At 38.2% G+C, this 25,163-nt stretch overlaps 2 protein-coding genes across 4 annotated transcripts; both read left to right on the top strand.

Moving 5' to 3' along the window:
* Nucleotides 1-418: 418 nt before the first annotated feature.
* LOC145222937 (caspase-8-like) lies at nt 419-3,043 on the top strand. The gene has a single exon (XM_080089187.1). The coding sequence runs from the start codon at nt 641-643 to the stop codon at nt 2,585-2,587; it is 1,947 nt and encodes a 648-aa protein (XP_079945313.1). The 5' UTR covers nt 419-640; the 3' UTR covers nt 2,588-3,043.
* Nucleotides 3,044-3,097: 54 nt separating this feature from the next.
* LOC145222933 (phospholipid-transporting ATPase ABCA1-like) lies at nt 3,098-24,703 on the top strand. 3 transcript variants are annotated; one of them, XM_080089182.1, is made up of 48 exons: nt 3,098-3,168; nt 3,407-3,500; nt 3,560-3,704; nt 3,835-3,974; nt 4,316-4,434; nt 4,611-4,829; nt 4,906-5,112; nt 5,243-5,349; nt 5,413-5,507; nt 5,642-5,814; nt 5,877-6,053; nt 6,464-6,566; nt 6,628-6,739; nt 7,117-7,308; nt 8,039-8,153; nt 8,235-8,342; nt 8,409-8,518; nt 8,583-8,694; nt 8,841-9,022; nt 9,345-9,560; nt 10,044-10,274; nt 10,870-11,084; nt 11,686-11,819; nt 12,013-12,165; nt 12,680-12,851; nt 13,495-13,615; nt 14,166-14,296; nt 14,907-15,014; nt 15,112-15,147; nt 15,768-15,797; nt 16,446-16,611; nt 16,683-16,835; nt 17,207-17,346; nt 17,413-17,523; nt 17,862-17,979; nt 18,229-18,391; nt 18,679-18,848; nt 18,917-19,094; nt 19,383-19,544; nt 19,713-19,796; nt 20,035-20,173; nt 20,242-20,353; nt 20,822-21,013; nt 21,409-21,623; nt 21,854-22,050; nt 22,543-22,869; nt 23,113-23,226; nt 23,619-24,703. In XM_080089182.1, the coding sequence occupies exons 1-48, from the start codon at nt 3,106-3,108 to the stop codon at nt 23,790-23,792; spliced, it is 7,035 nt and encodes a 2,344-aa protein (XP_079945308.1). In that variant the 5' UTR covers nt 3,098-3,105; the 3' UTR covers nt 23,793-24,703. The 3 variants fall into 3 exon arrangements, with proteins under 3 accessions (XP_079945308.1, XP_079945309.1, XP_079945310.1); XM_080089183.1 differs by lacking the exon at nt 15,768-15,797; XM_080089184.1 differs by lacking the exons at nt 15,112-15,147; nt 15,768-15,797.
* The last annotated feature ends 460 nt before the right edge of the window (nt 24,704-25,163 follow it).

Raw genomic sequence — 25,163 nt, 5'->3', positions numbered from 1 at the left:
TTCATTTATCATCAAGAGTGGAATTTGACTGGCCATCAAAACACAGAAAAAGAATTAGGAAATTGTTTTGATGTAGTTTGTTTGGGAATTGAATCATAAGGTACTGTAACTGGGTTCCTTTTAAATTAATTTTGCTTTTAACTGCAACAAAATAATCAACAAAACAAAACCCATAATTATTTACCAGAGGCAAAGCCAAAGTTGTAATTACACACTTTTTTCACAAACAAAAGTTTTTGTCACTTCAGGAAATGTTAGGTTTAGTTATAGGAAATTTGGATTTTTAAAGGCATTTAAATTAATGCAGAGCCATCTGTGTTTGAAAGTTTTAAACTTATCAGATTCTTAAATTTCTTCATTTTGTCAATGTTTGTATTGAAAAAAAATATTTGTTTACTGTTTACAAAGTCATGGCTTGTTTCTTGAATGTTTGAAGGTTCCATAATTTCTGTAAAAGCCTGTAATACCGTTGATAAACCAAACATGAAGCAACTGTTAATTGCAGTTTCAAAATTTTGTTTTTTTGTTACTGCATTAACAAAAAACTTGGTTGCCTGAGAATATTATTGTTGACATTGGTCCTTTATGTTAAGGCTATCTGTGTAGTTTGTAAAGTTGTTGCTTCACCCATTGAGGCACAATGGATTTCGATAATGGATTTCGCAACTTACTGCATTCTATTATGGAAGGCCTAACAGATGACAATGTAAAAAGTATTCGATATCTGTGTAAAGATGCTATTCCACATGGAAAAGAGATGAAAAATGCTCTAAGCTTTTTGGAATACTTCGAGGCCAAAGGATGGATCAACAGTCATGACATGTCTTTTTTGGCGGAGGTTCTGTATCGCATTAATCGCCATGATTTGTTAAAAAAGTTGCCTGGTGTGAAAAACCGGCGTGATTATGAAGCCAACTTTTTAGTACAGGAGCCACAGAATTTTACTGCTTATAGAATAGCATGCTTCCAACTTCTTGATGAGCTAACTGAAGAAGAGTTTCGTATCTTAAAAAATCTATGCAAGGATGAGCTGGGTGTTAGAAACTACAACAGATCTAATGATATACTTTCTCTGCTTGTTTGTCTGGAAGAAGAAGATCTGGTTTCAGAAGATGACTTACAGTTTATGTTGAATATTTTGCAGAAGTTGGACAGTCAGGCTCCCTACAAAACTTTCTGTAAGCTGAGGGATGGTGACACCAGCTACACACTGCCCAAAAGACATCAAAGTGCTTCACAGCTTCCTGTGTATCATCATCAACAAAGTCACATTCCTCTTTCACACAGCTTACCTTTAATGCAGCAAGCTCACTATTCCAAGGGCGAACCACGGATGTATTCTTACACAGGTGCTGGTGGGTATCAACAGCCAACTACATCGAACCGTGCCTTTGATGGTCAGGAGGTTGGGCCTCAAAAAGTGTCTCTTCAGACCTATATACCATCGTTTGGAAACACTTCCAGCCCAGCTTTCCAAGATCAAGACCACGAGACAGTGCTGAAACAACATGCAGAGCATGATGATTCAGTCCCTGTCACAAGTATTAGTCAGGTTAATACTTCATTGGACCACATGCAAATACCTGATGAGAGGGAGCAATCAATTGTTAATCAAGTGTCAGAGGCAGACGAGCCAGCCGAGGAAGAATTTAGTGGTAACATTGGCAATGATGGAACTGGTAATAGATTCCTGGATATGGCACATGATGTGAAGTTTAGTTCTTTACAGAAAGATGAGAACTCCTACAAAATGGACAGAAACCCACGTGGCCTTTGTTTAATAATTAACAATGAAAATTTTGAAAAAAACGTGAATCATGAAGAAGTCATTAGACGCTCCAAGATTAACAGCAGTGATTACCAAGTTCCCAACGGAATGTTAAAGGACCGTGTGGGTAGCCAGGAAGATCTTGACAGGCTGACCCTACAGTTCAAGTCTTTTGGTTTTGATGTGAGAACGTACACAGACTTGGACCAGCGACAAATGAGAAAAATTCTTTTTGAATATAGCAGGAAAGACCACTCAGCGTTTGACTGCTTTGTGTGTGTGATCATGTCACATGGTCTGGAGGGTCAAATATTTGGTGTGGATGGGATGCCTGTCCCTGTGGCTGTTATCCACAGAGGATTCACCCCAGAAAAATGCCCTTCACTTGTAAACAAACCAAAAATGTTCTTCTTCCAAGCTTGCCAAGGTGACAAACGAATGGGTGGTCATTCTTCAGGAGGGCACCCAATGGCTGATGTAGAAACAGATTCTCCCCTTGCTATGCCTGAAGAGGATCATGCCACGCCAAGCGAAGCTGATTTTCTGGTCAGCCACTCCACTGTCCCAGGCTTTCTTTCATACAGGCATAAAGTGGAAGGAAGTTGGTTTATTACAGCACTGGTTAACAACCTGGAGATGTATCATGCAACAGATGATGTCCTCAGCATCATGATCAGAGTAAACAATGAAATGTCAAGCAAACCATTCAAGCAAATGCCAATGCCTATTGCTACCTTGAGAAAGAAAGTGTACTTCAGCAAAGTAATTTCAGAAGCTTCAAAAACAACAGTTGCAGAACCAGTAGTACAGCAAGAATAATTGAACTAACACCATGAAAAGTGCTTGGTTGGTAATTAAAATGTTACATGAATTATTTTGACACATTAACTTAACAGCTTGTAGAAGTTGATTTCCACTGTCACAATTTTGGGCATGCTGTATAAATTGCTTAAATGCATATTATTTTAAAAGTTTTCTTTCCATTGTGTGTGCTTGCTTATTTGCTTTTAGTTGATAGTTTTATTTGCATCGTAAAGTTCGTTTGCCTTTACTTTAGCTGTACAAACAGTAATGTAACTGGCCAAGGTAAACAAAGCTCTTCACCTTTGTTCCACTTTACAGCGATGCTAATGTGCTTTTTTCTTCTCATAAAATTGCTAGTCATGCCAATCGTGAGGTTGTTTCCCTCTTTGTCATATGAGCCTTTGCTTTCTTTGCTATTGACTGGAAGTGTTTTTTTTTTACATATTAACACTTGTGTTTGTACATCTGTAGCAGACTGTAGCCTCTGTGGCATTTAGGTGACCACTGTGTAGGATGATAAAGTAAACTGGGGCATGTTTTGGAAGCAACTGCGCCTTCTTCTGTGGAAGAACTACATTTTAAGGAAAAGGCATCTTGTAAGTACTTGTGTTACATCTTGTTTAAATGTTTGGTTTATAGTGTATGTAGTTAAAAACCTTTAGATCATTGAGAAATTAAGAACAATTTATAATGTAATTTATGCTTATATGTAATCAGTGTTTTGTTCCCTTAATACAAAGTATGTCTTTACCTAAAACAATTGTTCTTTGCCATTGTAATGTTTTTGAATTATTATTGAACAATGTTTTTTGAATAAATTATGTGCATTTTCAGCTGCGAACCGCAATTGAAATCATATGGCCACTTTTCCTGTTAGCAGTGTTGATTGCTATTCGCAAAACACAAGTCATCGAAACAAAAGGAGAATGTAGGTGACCATGTTTATTTTATGTAAAGTGATTTATCACTGAAATATGCTGTGTTTAGGTCACTACCCTGCAAGAGCCATGCCCTCAGCTGGTGTGTATCCCTGGTTCAAAAGTCTGCTTTGTGACATTCAAAATCCTTGTTTTAGTGTCCCAGTTTCATCCGAAACACCTGGTCAAATCAACAATCCCAATGAACTGAACAGGTAAAGATTTCTTACTTTTGTCTTCAAAGACAGGCTAAACTTTGACCAAGTTCATTGTAATGTTGACTTTTAACTATCAATATTTATCATGGCAAACTATATTGGGATTTTTATGTGTCCTGAATTTCAGGTCTACTGATGCACTGGTTGGTATTTTTAACCTGCTCACAGACAACTTAACAAGTTTGAACAACCTTGGTCAACTGTCAAATGATTTAACAACATTGGCAAACTCTGCCCAGTCTTCAGCATCACAATTAAACCAATCAGGTATGTTTTTAATCAATAAAGAAATTTATGATTAAAGTTATAGTCAATAAAATTTCAGGACACTGGGTTGTTAAATAATGTGATCAGTTGGTAAATTGAGTGTTTTCTGCTGTAAAAATTTAATGTTCATTTTATGACCACTGAAACAAGTTTTAAAGTTCTTAATTTTGGTGTGACACATCATAAACAAACAGTCTCTTACTTATCCTATTGTTCACAAGAGTTAGTTAATTATTAATATGAGCCCAAACCTTGCATAGTATGTGCCTAGTCATTATTATGGTATGTTATGTAACAGCAATAAAATTGAGAGAATAAAGCTTTCTTTGTTTTGTGTTCAGTTGTTCTATCATCCATTTTGAACAATCCTTTACCTTACTTTGGTTTCCTTACTGGACCTCTTGCTTTGACATCAGATATTGCTACAACAGTGGTTAATAGCAATGTGACTTTTTTTCAAGTAAGCTGTCCACAAAGTTACTGCATGCTCTTTTTCAGCAGTAAACGATACATAAGTTGAAAATTTTGTGTTTAAAATGTGATTGAGTTAATAATTTTTTGTGAACACAGAAATAACAAAAATCATGGTCTGCGATTAATAAAAAACAGTTCAATCACATGAATTTACAATTTTAGGCCGTCGGTCTTCCAGTAAGCTTAGGCACAAGGACCATTGTGTGCAATGCAACTGCTCTTGACTTCACTCTTCAAATTCCTGCATCAGGTCCTTCCACTGTATCGGATTTGTCAACTGCATTGTGCAGTCTTTCCGACAATGAACTTGCTCTTCTGTCCAATGTCACTGCTGAAAACTTGGGCGGTGTTAATTCAATTACCAGAAAATTTGCCACACAGGTTGGATAAAGTTTCCAAAATATTCTTCATGTAATTTTTAATCTTTTTATTTATAAATACATTATGTTTTTTTCAGGGAATTACAGTTGTCGACCAGTCAATTTATCAAACTGAGGAGTTTTTGGCGACACAAAAGAAGTTAAATGCTGTGCTAGATGAATTTCAAATATTACAGGGTTCATTGCAAAACATTTTAGGCAATAGCGGAGCCCAAGGAATTTCAGCAACTTCTATTTTGTCAATTATTTTGGGTGTTGATGTGACTTCACCAAATGCAGTCAATGTGAGCACAAGTTTTGCTTTATTTTTTCTTTGTTTTGGATGCTGTTTGATATTTTTATGTTTCGATTTGTTTTTACAAAGTAAAAAAGTTTTATTTTTATTTTTTTACGTCAAAAGGTTTTGTTTTACAGAATGTGTGTGGACATCCACAAAACAAAACCACTGTCATTTCTGGGTTTTTGGATGGATATAATGACAGTACATTGGACTTAAGCTCTATCTTCAATACAACAAACAGGTATGTAACATGATATACCTATGGCCCTTAGCAACACAAACATAACAATAACTCCTGTTTTAGGGACAATTCTGCTTTTTGCCAAAACCTAATTGACACATTCCAGAACAATTCGGAGTTGGCTATTCTCTGGGACACTGTGAAACCATTGTTACTGGGTAAATGTGTTTTGTTATCAATTTTTGTGTTACAGCAATAAAGTATCACTCTTTATATTTCTACCCGAATGCATGTATTTAGTTTGTGTAAACTTTCATACAGGCTAATATTCACTGATATAGATTATTTGCAGGTAAAATACCATTTGCTCCTGACACTCCACTGATTAGGACAATAATCAAACAAGCCAATGCTACATTTGAGTCAATTGCATTCCTAGAGAACATAGGTGAAACATGGCAGTCAACCAATGGTCCAGCTTTGTATCAAGAGCTCGAAAGTGGACAGCTTGCAGAATCATTACGAGTAATAGTCCTTACACATAAAAAAGTTTGTTGAAGCAGTACTCAGACTTTTCCTATTTTTAGGCAGGTTTGAACAACCCATTGGTTGTTGACATAATTATGTCTCAAACCAACTTATCTGGGGCACAAATTGAACAACTGAAAACATTTCTTTTAAACGATGACAATCCAAATGACAACATTACAACATGGAAGGACACATATAGGCAGATAGATGGACTTGTGGTAATCATAACAAAGGTAGGATCCTGTTACCATTTGTGTGGTTCGAAGTGCTGATATCAAATACTGTTTATTATGTTACTGCTTTGTGTTTTCATGTACTTCGCCTTTAAAGCGTATGTGGCCATACACAAGTCGCTTGAAATCAAACATAGGCTGTTTCCTGATGCTATTGCCCATGTTTTAATATCAATTTTCACATTAAATTTATGCACGTTTTCTGACACTTAAAATAATCAGCTGTTGGCATGAGCTGTCACGTTTAGGTGATTAGTCAAATTAGTCATGACAGGACTGTTGTGACGTTATTTTCAGTTTCTGTTCCTAAGTGTTTTTTGTGGAAATATTTGACCCCAGAATAAACTACCAGAAAACATTCATGATAAATAAAATTTCAAACTTCTTATTAAAGACTTTCCTATTTTTAGTTGCTAGGCTGCTTGGAATTAAATAAATTTGAGGGATTTGACACAGAATATGAGCTTGAGAAACATGCAGTTTCACTTCTAAGCAACAACACTCTATGGGGAGGTATGCTCTTTATCTGCTGAAGTAAAGATGCAGAAAAAAACTTTCATTTGACTTTTCCCAGGAATTGTGTTCATCTCCCCAACCACTACTGATGTTACTATGCCAGAGGTTGTAAAGTACAAGATTAGACAGGACTCTGGTGCTGTCACCTGGACAACATATATTCAAAGATTGTACGTACTTCCACTTTCATCAGACATGAACATATATTTTACCTGTTGTTGGAATTTTTATAGCATTTTTTACCTGACAAATTATATTTTGCTGCTGTAGCAGTATGGTTGTAGCTAACAAGAATTATTTAACTTAAAAAATAAGCATTTTTGCTGACTGCTACTTCACCAAGAGCTAAACTAAAGGTAACAACCATTTTTATTGCTGCCGAAATAATTATATTCACTCTTAATTGTTAGCTTTTCTTGCATGATTAAAAAATCACTGTCAATTGGTGTGCAGATAATTTAAAAATTTTAATTGTCCTAATATTTCTTTCCATTTTTTTTTTGTTTATTTGACATTGCTCAAAATCGGTGTGTGTGTAATTCGGCAGTTTTTGGCGACCTGGTCCTGAAGCGGGCAGGAGTCGTGTGAGATATTACATCAGTGGCTTTGTCCACCTGCAAGACCTAATGGACTCTGCAATCCTGCACATTTTCGGCAGCAACAGCAGTTGGGCTGAACAGTTCAACTCTCTTGGCAGTTACCTACAGGTTATGCCATATCCTTGCTATACAAGAGACAGGTGATTTTCCAGCCGTATAGCAGAAATTATTTCCATTCTCGCAGCCAACCCACGAACAACATGGCATTCATGGAAACGATTTCTGCTATGGCTATACCTTTTTCTGGTTTTAAAATACTTTTTGGTGACAGCTATTGGATTCCTGGGGCCTATGATGATCCCACATCGATTATTATGGGTTACTATAATGGAGGTTATCTTTTCCTACAAGATTTAATCGAAAATAGCATCATTCGCATTGTTACTGGGGCCAACAGCAGTTCCAACTACTCAGGAGCATACATGCAACAGTTTCCCTATCCTTGTTATACATATGATGAGTAAGAGAGGGCATGTGTGTTTGCGCAATCACATGCGGATAATTTTGTGAACCTGAATCTTTAAACTATCATCTTTGGGAAAACAAAACTTAATTGTTGTATCAAAGTCTGAAAGTTAAGACCCAAATTATTTGTTTTACCAGCAAATTGACAAAGCGAGCTTCTTTCCATCCTGTCAAACACTTCCAATTGCTAACTCTTGATATGCCTGTAATTATTCATCGTGTGTCAACCATTGTCATATCATATGATGTATAACTGGGTGTTGTGTTGAAGTACTATAAAGCTTTGTAAAATGCAAGATACATGTCATCTTGCATGTATAATAATTATCTTGTATTTAAATGTTGTGTTGGGTAATTCCAATGAAGAAATAATAATATTTGGTCCAAACTGAATTGTTCATCTAGGTTTTTGGAATATCTATCCTCACTTTTATCCCTGATTATGACTCTAGCATGGATTTACTCTGTTTGCATAATCATCAAAAACATTGTTTACGAAAAGGAACAAAGGCTGAAAGAGGTACTTTAACAGTTTAATACTACAAACTATATTGTAATGTATTTGACAGTGGAAGAAAAGTCGAAAATGATTTTTTTACAGGTCATGAAAATGATGGGTTTGAGCAATGGTGTACATTGGGTAGCATGGTTCATCAATTCCTTCTTAATCATGTTTGTGTCGATTGTTCTAATGGTGATTATACTCAAGGTAAAACATGTTATTACATTTGCCCTGATTTATTTCAAAATGCTAAAACTTCTACTGCTTTAACAGGCAGGAGCAATTACACCGTTCAGCAACATGTTCATTATCCTCATGTGGCTGTGCTGTTTTGCATTTGCGACCATTGCTCAGTGTTTTCTCATTAGCTGTTTTTTCTCAAAGTAGGTATCAGTTGTTACATCATTTTTACGTACAAACTTGACTTATAGTCGTGCACTATTTTAGAGCAAACCTGGCAGCTGCTTGTGGTGGCATTATCTATTTTCTACTTTACATTCCATACAACATGGTGATAGCTTGGGATGATGAAATGACATTGGCAACAAAAATTGTGGCTGTAAGTTAAAATTCTATTTTTATTATTTTCTTTTAATTTTGTCTGTGAAAAAATGGAGGTATACACTTGTAATGTTCGAGAGCACCAGAATCTTGGTAAACTTAAATTCTACTGGGAGATTTGAATGAAAACATTTTTTTATCCAGTGTCTTCTATCAAACATTGCTTTTGGCTACGGAGCTGGGTACATCTCAGAATATGAAATGTCAGGTGATGGAGTACAATTTAGCAACTGGGGTAGCAGTCCAGACCCCAATGACCAACTCAACTTTGCCATCACTCTCATTATGATGCTGGTTGACGCCGCACTTTATTTCATGCTTACCTGGTGTGTAAAAGTTTGACCAATTTGGAAACTATGTATTTTTTTCACCATAAAGGGTAATATGTTCAGACAGTGCATGTATTATGACACAGTATAGTCAGGTTACCAATATACAGTAAAGAATCCGGATCTTCTCTAATTCGGACAAAACATTTGCAATGTGGTAAGGCTTTAACTAATCGACATCCGTTAATCCCGATCTTTACGTAATCCAGACATTGTTTTGGTTCAAACGGGATTAAGGTTTTTATATGTATTAATCATTTTCAAGCAAACGTAATCTTAAAGCTGTGTAACTTATAAATAAATTACTTTTATGTTTTAGGTATATAGAGAACGTCTTCCCTGGCAAATACGGTGTTCCCAGGCCGTGGTACTTTTTTGCTACTCGCTCATATTGGTGTGGAAGTAAACCCAAGAAATACCGACGTCACAGCGAATCACCTGTAGCCGATGTTATCAGCCTTAACGTAAACCTTGAACCCGAGCCATCTAACTTGCAGCTTGGCGTTGCCGTTCACAATATCAGAAAAGTTTACAGGTACAGTTGAACTGGGTCTAGATGGGTACTATGCAAAGCACGAGGGTTTGTTTACACAATAGTGTTGTGGGATGTTGCGAGAAATGCCGCGTCATTATGCCCGTATTAGCAAAAACGATCTTTTACTCACGCTTTGCGGATTTCCTAACAAGCTTCGTGCATGTCCTTAAATCTTGCAACTATACTGAACAGTTTTTGTTACAAAGCTTATTGAAAAACCTATTTATGTATTGTGGAACACCATACACGGATCGATTCATAATTTAATGACGAATATAATGGCTCAAATATATGTGTGACGATTGCATTAGCATTCGCCGAAACATGTCACTTTTTTGTCTATTTGGGCCGTTAAATGCGTCATTAAACAACTTATGTGTGAAGTGAAAAGTGAAAACTGCATCAAAACACATGATCATTACAGACTTCGGTCCCAACGGTTTTTCCGTCGATTTTTTTTATAAAATTTATGTTTTACTTCAGCAATGGTAAAGTGGCCGTCGACGACTTGTCTTTGAATTTCTACGAGGACCAAATCACGTCTTTCCTCGGCCACAATGGAGCCGGAAAAACAACCACAATGTCCATGTTGACTGGACTCTTTACCCCAACATCTGGTACAGCGTACGTTTACGGAAATGACATTTGTACAGAAATGGATTCGATCCGAAGTCAGCTTGGTTTCTGTCCCCAGCATAACGTTCTGTTCGGAGAGTAAGTGAAAGCTTTTTACGCCTAAAGGTATAGCAGCTTATAATATTGCTTGTTTAATATTAATCTCACTTGACACCTGGCCTGATCTTCCGCTAAATTTAAGTCACTGTTCTTGGAATTGCTTTAGGCCAGCAGTCATTGTTTCGCTTCGTCATTTATCAGCCAAGACTGGTATTTAGTTATGTTTGCGTAAGATTGAGATTTCATTATCTGTGACTATCGGTAGCGTTACGGAATATTTCTTAATAAGTTGCTCTTTTCCTTTCCTTTCAATAATCCTGATATTGCAAGAATTAGGACCTAATTAGAAGGATTTGCGTTGCTGATACCACTGTAATCTATTTTTAACTCTTGAAACAGTGACTGTATCTCATATTTAAGTTAAGTGTACAACATCTACAAATATTAACAAACAATACGTATGTATGCTACCATTCAAAACATTTCATATTATAAAATTCTCATCATTAGCTCATAAACCTTTAAAAATGTTTAAAATTACAAATTAGTGTAATCCATTCCTTACATTTTACACAGTTGTTGTTTCCAAAATTTTCATCTCATTTTTTGGACTTAAAACCAAATACATTAACAGCCTTACAGTCCAAGAGCACCTGGAACTGTATTCCGGTTTGAAGGACTCTAAAGGTGGCAAAAAAGAGATCGAGCAAATGTTGAAGGACGTCGGGTTACCGCACAAGAAGAACGAAGTATCGCGTCACTTGTCCGGTGGAATGAAAAGGAAACTATCTGTAGCTGTTGCATTTGTGGGTGGATCAAAATGCGTCATTCTCGATGAACCCACAGCCGGTGGGTTACTGTGTTAATATGTTGTTGTTGTTTTGTTTGCTGGTCGTAAACATGTTTACTTGACTGTGGCGTATTACTATTTTGACTTTAATTGCAAGAATTGGAGAAAACCTTGCATATTCCGGGAGACACTTTCCACTGTATTTTATCAATTTACTTTAATATCACCCGTTAGTGTTTAGCTAAGGTAAACATACAAACATACTGGTATCAGCCCTGAAGCCTTCATGCAGACCAGTGATCACGACAAACTCGTTTATAAATCATAGTACGCCAGGCCCACTCGAGGCGTTACACCGAATCAAGCCGGTCTACAAAGCATTTCCATATGGCAAGACATAGGCTTTAAAAATCTAGCCTACGATGGGATTCGAATCCACGACAGGAGTCTTTGCGGGACTCGCACTCTTACCAATGAGCTACAAAAGTTCAGTGATGAATCCGCCGAAAGTTGAATCACAATGACCGAAACACTTTTCAGTCCACATAATGACTTATTTCCACCTACTTAAAAGTTGTTTGAAAATATTGCTTTATTGGTGATAAGAATAAATGGAAAAGCAGCTGCATGGAAAAGTCAATGGAATGATTTGCTTCACAGGTGTTGATCCTTACGCCCGTCGTGGAATATGGGATTTGTTGCTCGCTTATAGAAAGAACCGAACTATTATCCTTTCCACACATCACATGGACGAAGCTGACTTGCTTGGGGACAGGATTGCCATTATATCGCATGTAAGTGTCAAAACACCAAAAACTGCATACTTTTACAAAAACTGAGCAAAATGTCAAGCGTAGACTAAAACGTCTAAAAAGTCAGTGGTGGTGTTAACAACATAATTCAAACTTTCGCCTTGCGATGGCGCCCGATAAAAGCCTAGCCATAGAAAGTCAAAAGTTTTAAACCTAAACCAACACGTTTTTGCAGGGAAAACTCAAATGTTGTGGATCCTCAATTTTCCTCAAGAGCAGCTACGGTGTCGGTTATTACTTAACGTTGGTGAAAAATGAACCTGACGCATACACGAATCCAAATACACTGATGGACGTCGACAACAAGTCATCAGTGCAAAGCCTCAAAGTACGTCAAATATCGCACTGAAAGTCGTGACCGTAAATAAGCGAAATGGCCACATTTTAATGCGAAACCAAAACTTCTGACCCGCGCATAACGGGCTTTTATATGTACGAGCTTTAACAAACTACGAAACATGGAAATTTAAGAGCCTTGTTAGTAATTTAAGAGCCTTGTTGTAAATCACAGTACGCCAGGGTCATTGAAGGCGCTATACCGAATCAGCCGGTCACCAAGCCTTGTTAGTGTAACGGACATTCGTCATTGTCAAATCTAAATAAAAAATCAACAAAAGAAAAAAAAATAAAATTTCGGGAAAAAAACTATGCTCAGCGAATTAGTGTCATACTGTATAACTGTGACGTCGCAATACATTTTTTCGTCTCGATTTTGTGCCATACAACTATGTTAAGCAAATGTTTGTCATATCATATATATGTGACGTCACAATGCATTGTTACGTCACGATTTTGTTCCATACAACTTTTATGCGTCTAACATGTGAATCACGTGCTGTTAGGCTTCCGACGAAGGATTTGAGTCGCTACCGACGGACAAGTCCTCTTCATCGTCGATCGATGCAACTTCTTCGTCTAGTATTTCAACCTCGACACCCACCAATCCCACTAGCGACCTGCTATATGACGTCACTCCTGATGTCACCATCACAAAGTACATGCCGCCGATCACGGGTATGCTGCAGAGGTTATTGTTGTATTCTCACGTTTATAATGGTGCTTTGAATGAGAAACCGTACTACTTGGAAATTTAATGCAAAGTGTTGGATAACAATAAAGTATAAAAGAATCAGCTGAACAATAGGACAATAGAAAGCATCAGATACGAATTACGGGCCCCTTTCCTATAGGGGACACGTATTGTTTTCGTTGTATTTTTGATTTATGTATTTTTTCTGCCTTACGCTGGTTGGTTGCACCCGTTTGAGCGTTGCAAAGAGAGAATGCTTCGAACTTTTTTTGAATTTACACAACTCATCGTTATAAAGTTGTCTATAAAAGTTAATCTACCCAAATTTTGACCCCGTTTAACCAAAGGGTTTACCCTCTGGCCCCGACGTAACTAAAAGTGCGTGTATTTTTCAGTACAAAATGTTTTAAACTGCTTCCGAAGTTTTTTAATGGCCGTGTTGGTAATTATAGAACAGAGTGTCCAGTTTTCAATGGGAACAGGCATAACGCTCTTGCAAATTGTTTTCATAAACGTCACGCGAGGAATGTAAAACGAAACTGCCTGAAACGAATATTGCGGGCTAGACGGATCACTTTTATCTTTAAGCCATGTGTCTCTAGACTGCTTTTATTTCCCACTTTACAGACGGCGGTTTTGGCGAGTACTCTCGACTTGTTCTGGATATCATACCAAGCGCTAAACTCCATGAACAGGACGCACGAGAGGTGACGTTTGTTCTGCCTTATGCAGCCCTTAACGAAGGATGGTAAGTTACATTCTAAGATCAGATCAAATTGGCCAAAAGAAAGTTTGGCTTATCAATTAGGCACATTAAATTTTCATGTTTTGTATATTATTTGCAAAGTATTCAATTTTTTATGCAAAAATGTAAAAACTAACATTGTATATCAAACAGCTTTTAACATGAACAAGTCAACGTGTCTAGGGCCTCATTAAAATGCTGTATCCTGCTTGTCGTTGTTGCGAAATATCAGTGCTAAGCCATAATCGAATTTCATGCCCCTTTTGCTACCGGTAACTTACTAGCGTAAAACATTTTGCACTTGTCGTCTAACGTGAAAATCCAGTAAGCGGTGCCAACCGATTTTCCGATCTTATCATCATTTTACCTGCCGATGTAGATCTATTGTCACTCACGTCAAACATCTATATTGCTTAACCATTTACGGTACCTATATATTTACTAAATTTTCCAAGGGTCATTTGTTTATAACATACACCATTTCACCACTTGGACTTAAACTTGCAAAATTCAGCACATTGTTTTGACCCCAGGTGGTATTTTGCCTTTTCAGCTATGCCAAGCTATTTTCGGTGTTGGATCGTCACGGGATCGGGTACGGACTGACAGACACGAGCCTCGAGGAAATATTTCTCGCCGTTGCTGAGGAGAGCAAAGACGAGGGGAAAGACGAAAACCTGGCATGTAAGTTACTGAAAGTGAGCTTTTCACACTCTGCGCATTGTTGTGAAAACAAACTTGGCACACTTTTCATATGGACTGACCACCATTTGTAGATGTTGTATTGTTAAAAAGAACGACCATACTAAAGCTATGTAGACTTTAGAGCAGTGGTTCTCAAACTTTTTTATTGTCGGGGCCAAATGGTATTTTTTTAAGTGTGTAGGGAGCCGCAAAACAACGAAACCTTGAGAAAATCACTAAAGATTATTACTTTGGTAGCTAAAATAGCAATGTTTGATGGTTTTCTGAGGTCTGGTGCGAGCCGCAAATAAGTAGTTGGGAGCCGCATGCGGCCCCGAAAACCGAGTTTGAGAACCACTGCTTTAGAGTAGTTAGTGTGGTGTTCGCAGATTTTGTTTTTGTGTAAAAAAAAGTACATGTATACATACAGTAGAACAAAAATACTATTATTATATTATTACACTATTTTATTACATACATACCGCACAGCAACTGTATCAAACAGAAATGTGGTCTTATGGAGTGAAGCTGTTTTCAAAAATGTTAGAAAATTTTCTGCGCTTTCTCACATTGTTGGCGTTTATTAAACTATCTCCTTTGTTATTGGTAGGTTGTTGCTGTTTTCCAAGTAAACGGAGAACGAGCGTTGAACCCAACAACGAATCGAGCACTGAGTTTCAAGCTCGCAGAGGATCTGGCAGGAGACGAAAACGACCACGTATGTTTAATAAAAAAAACCTCGTGCATTTTTTTCTGGTGTCGCTTCTAATCAGGGTGCTTGTAATTTTTTCACTTGCGAACTTATTTCTCCACAGGTTTGAAGCTGCCTGATTGTTGCTATCCTAACCTCGGTGCGTATGCAATAACAAAAATGTTTACTTGCGTTTGTCATGGGGAAAATAATGTAAAATGTTTTGTCCTGTGCCCAAAAATCTGATTTAAGTCCCCTTTTGGGTTATAAATCAGGATTTTTGTATGTCGGTCACACTGCATGCTCGTTTACATTTTACAACTGCCCCCAAGTATACGAATTAGATTACCTGAAATTGCATAACCGCTGATAAAACGTACATTAATTATAGTGGCCTATCTGTGGCAAAACTTTTTTGTTAGTTTTCAAACTGAATGCATGGAGGGCAACCGACATAAAATAAATATAAACAATACCTTTGGGGTTTATGCAAAAATACGATGTGCACAATTTATCTTAATAAAAATATTGATGTCGAAAAGTATGTCCATAACTCAGCTAAATCAAAATACGAGATTGTAGCAACCCCTCTACACTAGTTTTGCATTGGAGCCCAATGGTTTTATCTTACCCGCCCATAGTGTTGAAATACGCAAGCCCTATTATAGAACGAACAAACGTAACTTGAACTCAACAGTGTGTAATTTTGATGTGGTGTTATGCTTGGTGTGATATAATTCACTCTCGATTAACACTTTGCATGTTGTGTTACATCATCAGAGATGGATTCCCTTCCCTACTCAAGAATAGGTGGGTGATTAATTTGCATGCTCAATCACATTATATATGATGTGTAAAGAAAATATATAGCAAAGTTCGCCCGCGCTTGTGTTTGTGGTAAACCATATTAAGCGGTTACCCTACATTGTCTTCTCAAGAACATTACTTTGCTACATAGCCGATTTTCGATGTCCGCATTTCATAAAAATGTGCTTAATGCATTGAACAAACAGGTCATACCTCTTCGCTATTCCCTAAGTTTTCGCCGGTGTATTTTCATTTTTTTAATTGTACACAGCTTTCATCGTTAGCTTCAGGCATTATGCCTTTTTGGTATATTTTCGCATGTTTGTTTAGACATATTCCGCCTTAATTAATCATAATTTAATTACAAAAAATGACACGTGGAAAAGAAAATTTTCGCACGAAATTGTGACATAAATATGACATGAAACGTGGAGTAATGCTCGTTTTTTTTAATGGTTTACATCTGTATTTGCGGAAAGGAAGTTGCATCTCTTTGTTGTTTTATTCACAAAGATGTAAATACGAAATCACAAAATATTTCGCAAGAATATATTGCTGGTATTTTCATGCTTAGAAAATTTTAAATCGTAAATGTACCCACCCTGTATTCATTTTTCATGATAACAATTCCTTTGCACATTGTAACACCAGATACAGCTTCCCACACGTCACTGAACACGATTGAAACGACAGGCGAAACCGACGTTGACGAATTCGGCGACGGATCTCAAGGGCGCGGCTCGTATCAAGTCAGTGGCAACAAACTGGTTCTGCAGCAGTTCCGGGCTCTCTTCATTAAGCGATTTCATCATGCCAGGTGCATAACCTCTCATTTGGTTGAAATTAAATGCACGTGAAATGCTTTTAACGTGCTTGCTCCATTTGCAGGCGAAACGGGAAAGGCTTTGTGGCTTCAGTGATCGTGCCAGCGGTGTTCGTAGCGCTTGCCTTGGCCTTTGCGCTAATTATACCAGGCTACAAGAACCTGCCGCCCTTGGAATTGCAACCGTGGATGTACGGGGACTCCAATACATTTTACAGGTAACAAAAATAATTGTGTATTTGAATGTATTAAATTGTGGTGTAAGCAACATACCAACAGTTTAAAGTTGTTTTTGGAATTAGCAATACAAAGTCCGACTGATGAATAGTCCGTGACGTACCAACTTCCGCTGCAGCAGTTATGACGTCAGAGTTGGCGTGCGTCATTTTCAGTGGGGGTACAGCGCTGTATAGACCAGCGCTAATGTGTTGTGTAATAATCACCGAGCACATATCAAATATGCCAATTTTATGATCTTTCCCTGCGCCTACAAATTACAGTAACAAAACTGGAGTTTCGTAGAAAATGTAACCAAATGTAACATACTTTAAAATGGACTCGAGATGGAAATGTGTGCTTTGTTTTCCAGTTTGGATGACTTGAACAGTTCAATGTCAGTTGCAGCGAGCGAAGCACTGCTGGACAAACCTGGCATAGGAATGCGTTGCGTAAAAAACTACACTGTGACCAACTACGACAAAACACTTGTGTACTGCAATAACCCAGGAAGTATGCACAACTGTTCATCCCAAGTATAATCACAATACTAATCTAACATACCAACTGCTTTTGTAGATCAAACTTGGTCACTCGACGACTCGATTCGAGGTCACAGTCAGTTGCTGGACTCCAATGAAACCTTGACTTGCACTTGCACGGGCAAAGAAACGCGCGTTTTGCTGGCAGGTAAACTTGATAAGTTATTTTATTTTAAAATAGTTATTTTTTGTATAATGCCAAGCTGTAAAGAAATGTAAATTCAAGAACGACTGATCTTTACAGCACTGGTTAAGCTTTTCTGACATTTTACGCTAATAATAGCTATATACACATTGTTGTGTTTACGCCACATACAAGTTAAGTTATCTGGTATTTATGCTTTAATTAGGTTCTTAGTCCGTGTCTAGAGTTCTTGGGCTTTATCTTGTATTTGTTATTTATTTTACGCGAAATACTGTACCACGTTGTATTAAATATACGTTTTGTTTGGTATGTGTTGTCACAAATTCAAGATTATCTTTCAGAATGTCCCGTGGGTGCTGGTGGCGAACCAACAGAGCGCATGATCAGCGAAACGAGAAACCCTATGTATAATATGACTGGACGAAATGTGGCAGATTGGATGGTAAAAACAACTGACAGGTCAGTAAGCATACAACACAACTATTTGATCACCATTTTGTCAAGCTCTATTAACTTTTAATGTATTTTACTTCCAAAAGGGGGTGTGAAATAACACAACGGCGCTAGCTAGCCTAACCTTATTACCTAAGCTGTACTTACCTTGTCAGGGAAAAAAATTAAGCGGGTAATAACAATTTTTAATATGATCCCAAAAATTGTCCAGAGGGTCGTTTGTTGCAATGTTGGAACCTGTATTCTTTTTTTCAGGTTTCGCCAGGAGAGATATGGAGGCTTGTCGTTCGGTGAAAAATATTACACTTACTGGACAAATACCGAGTTTTCGTATCTCCAACGACTTCTCGGTAACACCACAAACAATTCTTTCGTTAATATCGGACTGGAAAATTTTGTCAGAACGGAGAACAATCAGGTAAAATTTTCTGATTTTGCTAAAGAAATGATGCGTTCCGTCGACATCTTAAGCTTGCTAGTTACATTAGTTGCCAAACTTAGTTTAACCAATTTGCCATTTGAACGTTCATTTCATACTTGATACGAAAAGGCCATATGGGTCTCTCATTATTCGCGAAAACATTGATCAGTAAGTAGGTCGCGCTATTTTGGTTCATAAATATACGTGACATTACACCACCGAAAATATTTTTCACTTCAACACATGGCTTATGGCTTTCACCTCAAAATATTCGCACTGGACAGGTGTGGTTCGACAACAATGGATATCATTCCATGCCGTCCTGGTTAAACGTGCTCAACAACGCCGCTTTGCGGTCACTCTTACCTCCTGGCGTCGACCGCAGCAGATTTGGCATCGCAGCCATCAACCATCCGCTCAACTTTACCGAGAACCAGGTTGACGAGGCCGCATTGTGAGTTTTCAGTTCTTTTTATGGTTAAGCCTGAAGGTTGATTATTACCGCAAAATTTTTGCACGCAGCACTCAGTCGGCCACCGACACAATTATCTCGATATGTGTGATCTTCGCTCTTTCGTTCATCCCGGCAAGTTTCGTTCTCTTTCTTATCGAGGAGAAAGTAACAAAGGCGAAGCATTTACAGTTTGTGAGCGGCGTCAATCAGTTTGTCTATTGGATCACCAACTTCATGTGGGACTTGGTATGTGAAAATTATACATTTCCTGCTTTCAACTTACGTGATTAATTGTTAAAGAAATCTAGAGTAACAAGACATTGGTTGTATGGTATAGTGCTGTCACCCCAAGGCACTTTGTTGGGAGTGACAGCCTCCAAAATTGAACACCAAATCTGTTCGATGAGATTTACCGGCATACCCAGTTGTGGCACTGAACCGATTTGGGGAGAAATAATTTTTCAGCCTGTTATTCCCAACAATTTCAAGTGTTTATTCGAAATAAGGTTTATCGTTTTGCATTGTACTTTGCAGGTAAATTACGCGGTACCGGCTGTCATCGTCATTCTAATTTTCGTCTGCTTCCAAACCAAAGCGTACGTGTCGCCCCAGAACCTCCCGTGCCTTGTCTGTTTGCTTCTTCTCTACGGCTTTGCAATCACACCAATGATGTATCCGGCCAGCTTCTATTTCACGGTGAGTACAAGCTGAACGAACCACCAGCACCACTGTTCAAAGCGCACCACGAGTCAAAAATTCAGTCAAATAAAACATTATTTCCTGTAACCGAGTACTTGGAAATTGGCGCCACTCGTCACAAAAGATTATCAAGATTTCCGCAAGTTTGCTATTTACTTGTTACAGGTCCCAAGTACAGCATACGTCGTCCTCACTTGCGTCAATCTCTTCATTGGAATCAACGCTAGTATTGCCACCTTCATACTCGAGGTAAGCAGTCGTGTAGTTACACATTAAAACAAGACCTTAGAGTTGCAAATCGGATTGGGTTCGGGCTTCAGATTTAAAAAAAAACGGTGGTAAATCGTTTTGGGCCTACATACTTGATTTCAACAAAGTTTCTGGTTCGGGACGGGTTTCAGAAATGTACTTTCGGGTTATGGTTTGGTACCAGGCCCGCTTAGAACTGTGCACGACCAAAACATCCACCTTTTCTTTACATTTGCAGTATCTCGACGATCCCACACTTACCGAGGTCAACTATTACTTGCAACGCATTTTCCTCATCTTTCCACAATATTGTCTCGGTCGTGCGCTTATCGACATGGGCATCAACCAAGCGTATGCTGATGCTTATGCCACCTTTGGTAAGTCCAGCTGCACTAATTCTTGTTTTACTTGATCTTGTGGCGATTTTACGACGTCGTTTTTGCAGGGATTGATCGTTTCCAAAATCCATTCGATTTCGATCTTGTTGGAAGAAATCTTCTTGCGTTGGCGTGTGAGGGGACTTTCTTTTTTATTTTCACCGTTTTGATTCAGTACAGGTAAATCGAATACAACAGCCCTTTTAAAAAAAAGATCAATTCTCTTTTTGTATAAATCGGTGCAAAAACGTAAAAGCCACGATCCCATTTTTTAGGTTTAAAACACGAACGTTTTGAGCTAAAATTATTAAGGCTCACAATTTATGAAGGTATTTTTCGTTGTACAATGATTCAATGTCTACACAATCAAATCCTGTAAAGATAAAGTCTATAGAATCTTATGTTTGTGTATCACAGTACTTCAGAAGCCTATTAGAGGCGTAATATTGAAACCAGTCTGTCAAGCTAATGTCAGTAATGAATACCTATTCGTTGTAGCGTTTCAAAGTTGTAAGTTGGACCGGGCTCTATACATTCCTTAGTCATAATTCACACTGTAACCGACTTTCAGGCCTTATTAGGGCTTTGTTTAAAAAAATGTTTCGAGCTTGTTCTATTTCTGTGTGTAAAGCATCTCTTTGTGCGCAGGTTTTTCATCAAACCGCGGGTGTTGGGAAACATGAACGATTTCCCTGTGAACTCGGACAAAGAGGACGAGGACGTGAAAGCGGAACGAGATCGAATCGTGTCGGGCAGATGTGACGATATCATGCAGATTAAGAATTTGTCGAAGATTTACAAAAACCTTGTCTCGAGGAAACCCCTGCTCGCAGTGGACAGGTCAGCAAATTTCGATCCTCTGAAAAATTGTAGAAATACTATAGAAAAAAATTATAAGCTACTTGGTGATGAGATAAATCAACATTTTTTTGTTACAAGTATTTCTGAACTTTTTAACACGCAAAGGGGCTCTTCTTTTTTGCCGAATTCCCTAAATTACTAGGGCTGTGCAATTATCACTGATGGGCCAAATGCAATCAAGATGATATAGGCCCCAGGCCGTACCTTTATGTAACACAAGTTACCTTAAACACGCCTATAATTGGACAACAACTAGCAGGAAATTATTGCAAACGTTTGCTGGTAGTGCGCTAAAACACTTAAGCGTGCCACACTTGTGAAATTCTGCTGACAATCACTTACCATAACCATTTTGTTAACTGCATTTTTTACAGGATGTACGTTGGAGTACCTCGTGGCGAATGCTTCGGTTTGCTGGGTGTAAACGGTGCCGGGAAAACAACTACATTCAAGATGCTGACCGGCGATACAGCGCCAAGCTCTGGAGATGCGTCTATCTGTGGCCAGAGCATCCTTAGCAGCATGAGAGATGTCCAACAGAGCACGGGATATTGCCCACAATTTGAAGCACTCAACAGTTTGCTGACTGGTAAACCGTGTGTTATTTTGTTGCAATTGCCAAATTTGACTTTATGATCGGGTGCTCATATTTCCGATGCATAAACAATTTTGATCCAACCATAATACTTGTGTCATGTCTAAATACATCAAGCTAGTTTGGTCATCACCAAGTATAGTTACAAATAGCGCACTGCTCAATCAAACAAAATGCCTTCGATTCTGTTTTTTTTTTCATCCATTTATTATCTTTCTTATCAGGTCGCGAGCATTTGGAATTCTACGCTAAACTTCGCGGAGTTCCACCACAAGACATTGCAAGAGTGGCAAGTTGGGGAATCGACAAGTTTGGACTGAAGTTGTACGCTGAAAAATGCGCAGGAACTTACAGTGGTGGAAACAAGAGAAAACTTTCGGCTGCCATCGCCTTCATTGGTTGTCCACCTGTCGTCTTCCTGGTAAGATTTCAACATTTTGGCATTGATCATTGTGTATTTCACAAGAAAAATGGGGGAAAGGTTAAGAGCATATTACGTTAAAGACCCCCAAAAGCATACAATATGCGCCTTACACACACACACAGCTTTCATTTAGGGTTTTCATAAAAGCTTTGCCCTTCTTCTAAGCCGGCCATAATTGTCAGTATATCCCCAAGTCGCACAGTTCTTAGCAGTAAAGCATCGTTCATGTGGATGGTATAAAAGTAAAAGTGGTACTACGGTTTCTGCTAAAATATGCCTTCTGCCTTGAGTGTGAATGCGCGTAGAATCTTGATAAAGACACTAAGGAAAATTCTCTATTTTTAAAAAAACAAAGAGCAAAGTTCTTTCGTTTCAAAACATTTTTGGGCCGTGGTCACAACCACCATATGTTGACGTTGACACAATCTGTCCCAACACAGAAATTAATCGGCAATTATCCACAAACCATTAAACATTTAAAAAACACAGGATGAACCGACAGCCGGTATGGACCCAATGTCGCGTCGATTCCTGTGGACACGCATCGCTGAAGCTGTCCGTGGAGGGCGCTGTATCGTGCTGACGTCACATAGCATGGAGGAGTGTGAGGCTTTGTGCAGCAGATTGGCAATCATGGTGAACGGCCGCTTCAAATGCATCGGCAGTCCTCAGCATTTAAAGAACCGATTCGGAGAAGGTTACACACTCACTGTGAAGGTCGATGCTCGTTGCGAAGAACCGGAAAAGGCCCAAAAGTTCATTACTGCTTCCTTTCCCACTTCGATATTAAAGGAACACCACAGCAACATGTTACTGGTAAAAAGCTATGACTTTTATTCTCCTTTTGTTTTAATTTTATCCCCCAATACGCGATAAAATCGTACCCGAGTTTTCCTGCGATTTTAGTATGTGACTCTGTCTGGATTTTAGTGGTTGTTTTAACAGAATTAAGTACGAACATTCAAAATGAGGTAGAACTGTTAAGTTTTTAAACTTACCATGTTATTCACAATTTTTTCGCTGCAAAAAAATTACTTTCATTGACTTTTTTACTTGCAGTACCAGTTGCCATTGAATGACGTCAAGCTGTCGTATTTATTTGACGTCATGGAACGTAACAAGGAACAGTTTCACATTGAAGATTATTCGTTAAGTCAGACTACGTTGGACGAGGTACAAATGGGAAAACTAACCTTTAAGTTTAATATTACTTATACAAAGCCTTTAAGGAAATACTTCGTCAAACATTTTTTGCAAAAGAAGCTCTTGTGATGTCAGTCGTGTCTTTGTGGCGTTAGTGAAATGTTTTACAGCATAGGGAAGTATTAGTGTTATATCAGCTTTTAGTTTTGCAACAATATAAATATGCCGTTTGCCGAAGTAGTTATTTCCAGTCGATCCATATACTAGATAAACTAAACTGAAGTTATTTATACTGCCATAGTGCTGTTTACTATTCAATGGTCCCTAAATCGAATTATAACCTTAATGAGGATCCACATAAAATGTACACAACCATTTGCATCTACCTTGCCAAAACACGATCCGTTAATTGACTTTATCAGGTTTTCGTCAACTTCGCCCGAATGCAAACCGACGGTCTCGAGGACGAATACGGTCTGCAGACTCCTTCATTGGGGGATTCCCCCGCCGGCAACATTCCAGGGCTGGGCGGCGACGACGGTGGAATCGTTTTGGAAAACCTCAGAGCCGTTCGTTCTACCGACCCAATGGTTTAAATGCGCTTTTTTGTTTGAGTTTTGTGGATACACAGTTTCAATGCAACGTTCCAATTTATTGTAACCATATGTGTTCCTCGCCTTTCGCTTTTCGTTTCGTCTAGTTCTAATTTTCTAATTTGTCTGTGTTGTTTTGGTTGCACTTTCAAATGAACTATAAGTGTACCGTCATCCAATCACCATGAGATTACTCTTTTGTATTTATTCTGTGAACTCACTTTTCTGTAGTTGTGTGAAATCAGCAATAATTCTAATTATTTTGGTTGCAGTATTCGTGTCAGCCACTTTGTTTTGTTTTGGGTATGTGTGATGCCTTTACTGCACTACGACTTTTTGCGTTTTAGCTCTCATACAATGCAATGCATCTTTGCACTTTTACTCTGTACGTTTTGTTTAAGTCGTTTTGCTGATATTTTAAATAAGAAATTGTTTGTTAGCATTTACTTTGAACGTGGCCGGCATCCTAATTTTAACAACGCTGCCTCAAAATATGCAAATTTCAATGCACTCAAGTGCCTTCTGTTAGAAGGCATTACCTTTATCTAAAGAAGCACATTAAAAAAAATCGTTACCAAGGCCACATTAGCCGTTTACGGTTGAGATTAAAATTCGTTGTACTCTCACTTTGTATGCTACAGGTGTTTTCAATTCGACGGTACATTGAGTTAACATGCGGCGTTTTTACCTGTCGGACTCCTAAACAAAATCACGTAGTGTAACTATTTGTGGTAGCCTATCGTACGTATTATATTGTGTAGAACGTACTGCAGAAGTTTGTATATTTTGAGACTTGCACTGTAACTGGTATTTTTTAAAGTGTTCCAAACCGACATGCATTAGTACCGAGTTTTAAAGATGTGTTGTTGTTTTCCAAACAAATTTGCTGTAATACAATCTAATTCATCAATGTATGATGCCTGTGAAAACAGAAAAAATATAGTTGTAACGATTCTATGTCTGTCGGATTTAAAGCAAAAGTATTGAAGGCACAGGCCAGTGGTTCCCAAACTTTTTTCTTTTAAGGCGCATTTTAGAAAAAACAAAAATTATTTGGCGCACTTCGAACATTTGAATAAAAAATATATTTGAATTTTTTTATTTCATTTTAAAATGGCACAGCAAATTAGCTGACAAAGGCACTAACTATGAGGTCATAAAGCCGCTATACAGGTCACTCTCATAGTTAAATAGCCTAGTTGAACATATCAGAGACGTGGAGCATGTTGGCCTGGTGGTCTAAGCACCTGGTACTACTACTCTACTTGATTGATTTTAATTTCAATATTTTTTGCGGCACACCTAATGACATCTCGCGGCACACCAGTGCGCCGCGGCGCATAGTTTGGGAACCACTGGCATAGGCGCTTGACA

The sequence above is a fragment of the Phallusia mammillata genome, chromosome 4, assembly GCF_965637545.1.
Source record: "Phallusia mammillata chromosome 4, kaPhaMamm4.hap1.1, whole genome shotgun sequence".
NCBI lineage: Eukaryota > Metazoa > Chordata > Ascidiacea > Phlebobranchia > Ascidiidae > Phallusia > Phallusia mammillata.
The sequence above is the reverse complement of the archived record's forward strand: the minus strand, read 5'-3'. Positions and strand labels throughout refer to the sequence as shown.